General features: G+C 33.8%; 1 protein-coding gene across 1 annotated transcript in view; it reads right to left on the reverse strand.

The window, feature by feature from the left end:
* The window catches only part of LOC138317333 (multidrug resistance-associated protein 1-like), a 39136-nt gene extending 37654 nt beyond the window's left edge, over positions 1-1482 (reverse strand). The window contains 1 exon segment of the mRNA XM_069258919.1: positions 943-1482. Within this exon segment, the coding sequence (XP_069115020.1) occupies positions 943-990 (48 nt within the window). The 5' untranslated portion in view covers positions 991-1482.
* Between the last annotated feature and the right edge of the window lie 6559 nt (positions 1483-8041).

The following is an 8041-nucleotide window of genomic DNA, read 5'->3' on the forward strand; positions in this document are numbered from 1 at the left end:
TATTTTATGGAGATCAAAATTTTAAAGCACATATGTGATTGTGGTTGCGCAATCATGTTACAAAATGGCCAAATCTTTCTGTTGTAACTTTAGAGTTATCTCCCACTATCCACTGGTCAGCAGGGATCCGTTTTAGGTCCAAGTTCATTTTTGTTGTATGAATGGTGGACATTACATTAGCTATGGAACAAGTATCTTGACTAAATTTCAAAATTGGTGTACATATATCTTGAATGCGGCTCACATTGCATTACATTATAACTGTAATTATTAACTTTAAAATAATTACTAGAGGCAAAATTTAATTCTTTTCAATGCCAATTTAACAAAAAAAAACTAACATGGCAAGTAGCTTGTGAAAAGTGCCATTGTCAGCAAAATTGTCACACTTCAGCATTACGCAACTCTTGTATGGCCTTATTGTAATATTGACTCATAGTATATATTTACTATGAGTTATTGACTCATAGTATATTTACTATGAGTCAACATTTGATATCAAGAGTAATCGCACATGTAGTACTACAGTACTACTGTGTGTGTACGTATATGAACAGACCCCTGTCAGAGCACTTCTATTTTCGTGTTCAATTCCGGTTTTGAAAAGGGAAATAGAAATTTAAAAACTTGACAGGTCCTATTATAACATAAGGGACATTGGGAATATTAATAGATGTGAAAAACTGGAACGTACAAAGGGAAATAACTCGAATAAAGTTCCTGCGCAATGACATGTCAAAAATGAAGCATCGATATCCAGCAATATATACAATGAAAATATACCAGAAATAGTGCAGGCCACTCAACAATTTATAAATGTTTTATTTAGTTCTAGTGCTATATTGAAATACTGAATGGTATAACCTCAGATTAGACAAAGCGAAACTAGATTGCCCTAGATACAAACAAAGATGTCGGCTCCTAAAATAGTGTTTATCTTACCCAGATCGCTCCGCCATCCTTCCCACAGAAATCTTCAATGTTCACCATTTTGCAAATCAATTGCTATATTACGCACGCACGTGTAACACCGTTTAAACTGCACGTGTGTACGTACGTAACGTACGCGTGCTCCCCACCCGAACGTGAACCTGTTGTATGTCCGTTCTACTATGTCAACCCGAAGCAATTCAAGTCCAAACTATTCTTAAATTTCCACAGTGTCTATATTCCATTATTTAGCTGCCACGAATTACGTTCCAAGTGTCTGTTCAAGTCATCCAACAGTTTGTACCATCTAGTGGGCTAATGGTCAGTGCTAGAACTACATGCACTGCACGCGTTTCAGTCGAACCTGCTAGATAGGAACTTCTACATTAAAGGGAACGATATATACGGTCCGATACACATGACCTAAAATAATTGACAGCGTCTAGAATAGTCGATGTTTCTTTATACGTTCCATATATTGACTCTTCGATGACGAATTCGTGCGATGATAATGCAACTTTGGTAACATTTTCAACTGAAACGTTTTCCTACGTCGTAAAATGCTGAATAGGCCTACATCAGATAATCCTAAAATAGGTCATATAGATATCATTTGTAGGAGTGGTTTTACAACCCACTTTGAAAAAAATAACACTCTTTGAAAAAATATTTCAAAGTGCGTTTAAGATGCTCCAACGCCAACATATGGTATTTTTTTCTCTCTCTCAAAAACAGGAGAAGGAGAAATAGTACTTTCTTCAGTTAAAAAAGTTACTAACTTTACACCATTTCTACAATTGAACAGTTTAAGCTTCTTATTTTTTTCCCCAAGATAATGCTATCAAAAATAATTAATTTCATCCCGAAAAATTCTGTGGCACTTTGTCCTATAAAGAATGAAGTACTGATTGTGCTGGTACTAAAAAAACAAAATTGAACATTTTATATATTATATGTTATGTTAATTAGACATACATTAACGCGAGGTAACACCAATTATTGTTCAAATGATGGGTTTCGTTTCATCTTTAAATATGGTGTAGGTTCAACGCACTTTGAAAAATAGATTATTATTTCATTTTGCGCTTTCCTTATATGGTACATATATACGCACGTTGAAAAAAGTTGTGACATATGTATATATGAAACAACTCTCATTATTTGAATACCGTGTAAAGTTTAGAAACATCTACAAATATAGATGATATTTTTACAAATGTCTTTTATGCAACAGATTTATGAGTTCATGCCACAGAAATGAAATATTAAAATTACAACAGATTTATGTTTTTTGTTTGATTGCTAAGAACACTTTTTGTGTATTAGACACATCATTGTTTCAATATTATTTTAACTAGAAGAAGTTGATTAAGGCACTATATTTATAAAACACGAGGCTTGTCGAGGGTTTTACAGCATTTTGTAATCCCGAGGATATATATTATAAGACTCTTTCATATGTGGATATGAAGGATAGGGATATTCTACCCGAGGGTCACAAAATGTAGTAAAACCCGAGGCTTGCCGAGGGTTTTGCAACATTTTGTGATCCCGAGGGTAGAATATCCCTATCCTTCATATCCACTTATGAAAGAGTATTTTTCTTTCATACCACGACGTTTTACTGCAATTTTACAACTATAACATCCCGCCATTTTGAAATAAATTCGAAGAAATCCACGACTGGAAGTCAATTTCCATACATGAAAAATTACGTGATATTTTCAACACAAATTCCGTTGCTTGCATCTTTTATAGTAAAACCAGTCAATTTTGTGAAAAAAATGTTAAAATTTTACCGAGGAAATAGAGATTTTGTTGACGCCGTGACGTCACGAGGCTTTATTGCATGGGTAGCCATGCAATACAGCCTCAGGCGACATGAGTGTATTGCCCTAGACCAGCCAGTATTACACGTGTAGGTATGAAAGAAATATATATATAATATCCCTATCCTTCTTATCCACGTATCGAAGAGGGTTTTTTCTTATACCTCGACGTTTTGTTGCAATTTTACTACTATGATTTCCCGCAATTTTGAAATAAATTCGAAAAAAACGACAAGTCAATTCTACATGTCATACATGATGTTTTCAACGCAAATTCCGTTGTTTATATCTTTTACAGTAAATCCAATCTGGTTTCTGGAAAAAATGTTAAAGTTGCACCGAGAAAACAGTTATTTTATTATTGAAGTGAGACGCTATATACTGCACGCATTGGATGCCGTCCTTATACATGACCCTGGATGTTCATGTAGACGTTAAAATAATCAAACAAGAAACAAACACGTTAATATAAAAGGAGCATAATCGGAGTTAGACACTGGTATCCGAGGTTAAAATATCAGCTTATCATACGTGTACATCTTTATAATCACTAATGTCAAGAATCCTTGAATGATACACATTAGAGTTCAATGTATCTAGTTCCGTGTATATACAAAACATGATAACAACAAAGTACAACATTGTTTTTCCTTTGGTGTCGCATATAACTGTACATGTGTTTTAAAAATACAAAATGAATGTAGAATATATGTTGGTTTGACCATTACATTACGAATATGATTGGCTATAAAAGTGGTACGGCGCCTAGTGATCCAATGACCATCTAATCCTGGATGTTTGGTAAAGCTTCAGAAACTCATAATGATAACTGTGTTAGAAAAGAATAATAAAGTGAATAATGTCAAACTTCGTTAACTCAAAGTAGGTAAGGTCATATTAAAAGTTCGGGTTATAAAAGTGTTTATATATGATATGCGCAGTAAGCTTATGCCGCCGTATGTTGTATCTGCCTGCAGGACCACCTGGTCCTGTATAGACAGCTCTTGACTATTCGATAAGGCTATAGTTGTGGGTTTTTCTGTTTTGCGTCTGTGTGCTGGTAGGTTTTAGGTCTCTTGAGTGAAAAAACAAACACAAACATTTTTTGCCGAACTGGACAATAAAAGAGGTGTGTAACAGAGTAAGTAATGTTTCCTACAATTTTCATAGATATAAAATCTATAAAAAGTAAACCATTTTTTAATTTGATCAGTTAAAATGAAATAACTTATTTTTGTAAAAAAAAATGTACAAAATCCGTATCAATTTGAACCTCAAAAAACTTTAATTACTTAGCAAAACAATGGAAACCACAGAAAAACACAACTATGGCCTTATATTACATTTTCGTTATGCGAAACTCTTTTTAAATTTAAAAATGAAGCAGACTTTTCAAGATATACGAGCTCGAAATACGAAGCTGTAATGACTTTGCGAATTTATTAGTTATTGTAAACAAATAATACGAAATGTATAATAGTTTCGTTAAAATTTCAGAAATTAATTAGGCCTATTACGGATACTTTATATAGTTAATGGGCATATTTCGAGGTAAACTAATCTAAAAAGGCAGTTTGTTTTCTCTTAGAACTATGAAATGGGAAAATCAAGAGGTCGCATTTATAATGAGGCCGGGGATTCAAAATTAATCAAATGATGGGGCTAACCTCACGGAGCCTGAGGAATGGGACACCCCCCACCCCCCCCCCCCCTGATGAACGGGGGGGGGGGGGGCGCAATTCCCCCACCCCCGCTTCCTACGTCCCTGAAAAACTAGAAACGTTGTTGTCTTGTGAATCCTTGTAAAGGCTTCAAGGACTTTAGGGATGTGTACCTTGAAGTTCCTTACTATTGTGGTGGTAGGGTGCTACGTACTGCTCCCGTTCTGTAATTATGGACGGGGAAAATGGTATCTATAAGTGTCTTGTACACCGAATATTGTTATCACCAAAAGGTCTATGAACTATTTGAACTATTATAATCATATCGATTGTTTTTTAAAAATTGTCTCGTTTACATACGTTATCTACATGGCCCATATAGTATCGTACAGTGTATACATGTCATGAATCTACGATAATATTCTAAATCACGTAGTGGCGTGCTGATTGGCGGATTGTCTATCATATTGAGACAATTGATATATAAAAGCCGAATTTGTAACACGGCAGCATCTTAAAATAATACGGTATTCAGGTGTCAGTTATTAGATCGTTCTAGTCCAAAATAACCTCGTATTTGAACGGAGTGTTTTCTTTTCATTTTGTGTCTCTACTATTTCTAATTTTGATGAAAAAAAATGTAATCTGTGCCAATACATTGATACATTTTAGGACCATCGCTTCAATAACGCCATTATTTTGCTACCGTTTTCTACCAAAGCCGGGCAAAAAGCCGCAAATACGCTCGACTTTTCTTTTATAAAATCTCGTAGTATTTACTGCAATTTCTATCACTGAAATCCAAAACATCTTTTGTTATTTCTAGCATATAATTATCTGCTTAAAATTCAATGGGTGTCTTAATAAACCTTTGCCTTGTACATCACACTGTTCCGTACATCATCTTTCCTAAATTTACGTCATGTGTTAAAGTGTGTATGTTTGTTGTTGTTGTTTTTTTTTCGTAAAATGGAACATTAAAAAACCACTATACACCAATTTTATTGATAATTCTAAAATGAAAAATTTTGCTATATGTTATCATAGAGTTGTGTTTCCAGATTCATTTGAGACCAATACCACGACGGTCTGTTGAAAACCAAGCGAGCTATATACGTCACGTTCAGGGGATGACTTGAAATGGACATTATAGAGTTATTTCATGCCTTTTCAGTCAACACTCAAAACTCTTTTCCCGAGGTGTTGGGAACAACTCGATGAACTGTTTCCAGGAGAAACACATTTTAGTATGTTCCGTGTCCCGTTAATAAGCATCTACGCATTGTCTGATTATCATCGTTACACGATTGTTACACTTAAATAGATTTTTTATGTTATGGAGATATAACACAATCTGAGTACTCTCATCATAAACTCAGATTTTTGTGTTATAACTCCATAACATAAAAAATCTATTCAAGTTTATCCTTAAATCATGTATATCCATGCCCATATCCTAGGATACGTCTAACTTTTTAAGACTTTTCAGGATTCTATGGATTAAAAACCATTAATGACTTTAAGATTTTATCGATTCCCTTTCAATCGTTTGTTAACTTGCGTTGTGAATACATTCATTATAAACACTGATGATATCGCTGTTATTTAAGATTAACGCATTCCCGGTATATATATTGAGCTTCTAGAATTACCAGACCCTTATAAATACAACTCTTAGTGTTATTTCATTCTATACCGATATCAAAATCGTAGTCCACTCTCATAGTGAATCATCATCCAGGTAGAACATTAAATGAACGACCTTGGCTTCGCATTATGTTATTTGATTCTAACAGGTTAGTATAACACCATATTAACCTCAATGAAGGTTCATTTTTAACAAATATATGTTTAACACGGTTTAGCCTAGTCTGGCATACAAAGGAATTTAATACACATACATACATAGAATTGTAAAAGTAGGTTATATACACAATGTGTAACACGTTTTACTAGCGGTTATTAATGGACGAAAATACACACATACACAAACAATGTCCTACAAACGAATTTCGGGTCAATTCTAACGTGACGTTATATATGTACACGAACATATAGTTTTAAAAGCCTTTTTTTTAAGGGGCCATATATCTACTATCAATCAATGGGGCACACACGTGTTTGTGTTACTGGGTGATTTTGGTATCTAAGGGTCGTGTTCCATATTACATCGTGGGTCACTGTCATTCAACAGAAAAGACAATTTCTAAGTCGTACATGGAAGAGACATCGTTGCTTTGGTTATCCATTCTGTTGTATCAGAGTTGCTTCCCATCTCCGTACTGTAATGATACACAGGGGTCTGAGAATTAGTTACAGTTACATAATCATTGACTCACCAGAGTGCCGTAAGACCATTTTTAGACGTTTAACTTTCAGAGGTCTAGATAAAAAAACCGATAAAAATCATGTTCTACATGGTACTATATACTAGAAGGGTGGAAAGCCTTAGGCTCCAAATTTCTAACCTCCTACCCTGAGCGGCTATCAAAACACAATGAGATTGCAGCTGAAGCCTCGCTCATGCAAATGATATCGGCCACCAAATCGAAGCAAGTATGAATCTTAATTAGATGATTTTCAAGATGTTTGTCATAATGCATCCTCGATATTCCAGGGGTTCCGATCATCCGATAATTTCACTATGAGATTGTCCAGGGGTGTAGAGATCGTAAGTGATCGGAACCACTGGAATATCGAGGATGGGCATAATGGGGCTTTTATCGTCTTAATGACGGCACTTTGAATAGATGTGTCGGATGATTTTGAAAGGAAAATTATCTCAATTTCCAACGGTAGTAACCGTTTTTATGACGATGTACTAGAAATTTGTTTTTAAAGCTTAAATGCTTCTCCAAATTTAAAAATACTATCGAAATTATAAATTTTCATGAAGAATCGAATACATTTTGTATGTAAGATTCAATACATTTTGTATGTAAGATCCAATACATTTTGTATGCAAGATCCAATACATTTTGTATGTAGGATCCAATATATTTTGTATGTAGGATTCAATACATTTTGTATGTAAGATCCAATACATTTTGTATGTAGGATCCAATACATTTTGTATGTAGGATTCAATACATTTTGTATGTAGGATTCAATACATTTTGTATGTAAAATCCGATACATTTTGTATGCAAGATCCAATACATTTTGTATGTAAGATCCAATAAATTTTGTATGTAAGATCCAATACATTTTGTATGTAAAATCCAATACATTTTGTATGTAGGATTCAATACGTTTTAAGATCCAATACATTTTGTATGTAAAATCCGATGCATTTTGTATGTAAGATCCAATACATTTTGTATGTAGGATTCAATACATTTGTATGTAGGATTCAATACATTTTGTATGAAGGATTCAATACATTTTGTATGTAAGATCCAATATATTTTGTATGTAGGATCCAATACATTTTGTATGTAGGATCCAATACATTTTGTATGTAAGATCCAATACATTTTGTATGTAATATCCCTTACATTTTGTATGTAAAATCCAATACATTTTGTATGTAGGATTCAATACATTTTGTATGTAAAATCCGATACATTTTGTATGCAAGATCCAATACATTTTGTATGTAAGATCCAATACATTTTTTAT

This window comes from Argopecten irradians, chromosome 3, assembly GCF_041381155.1.
Source record: "Argopecten irradians isolate NY chromosome 3, Ai_NY, whole genome shotgun sequence".
Taxonomy (NCBI): Eukaryota; Metazoa; Mollusca; class Bivalvia; order Pectinida; family Pectinidae; genus Argopecten; species Argopecten irradians.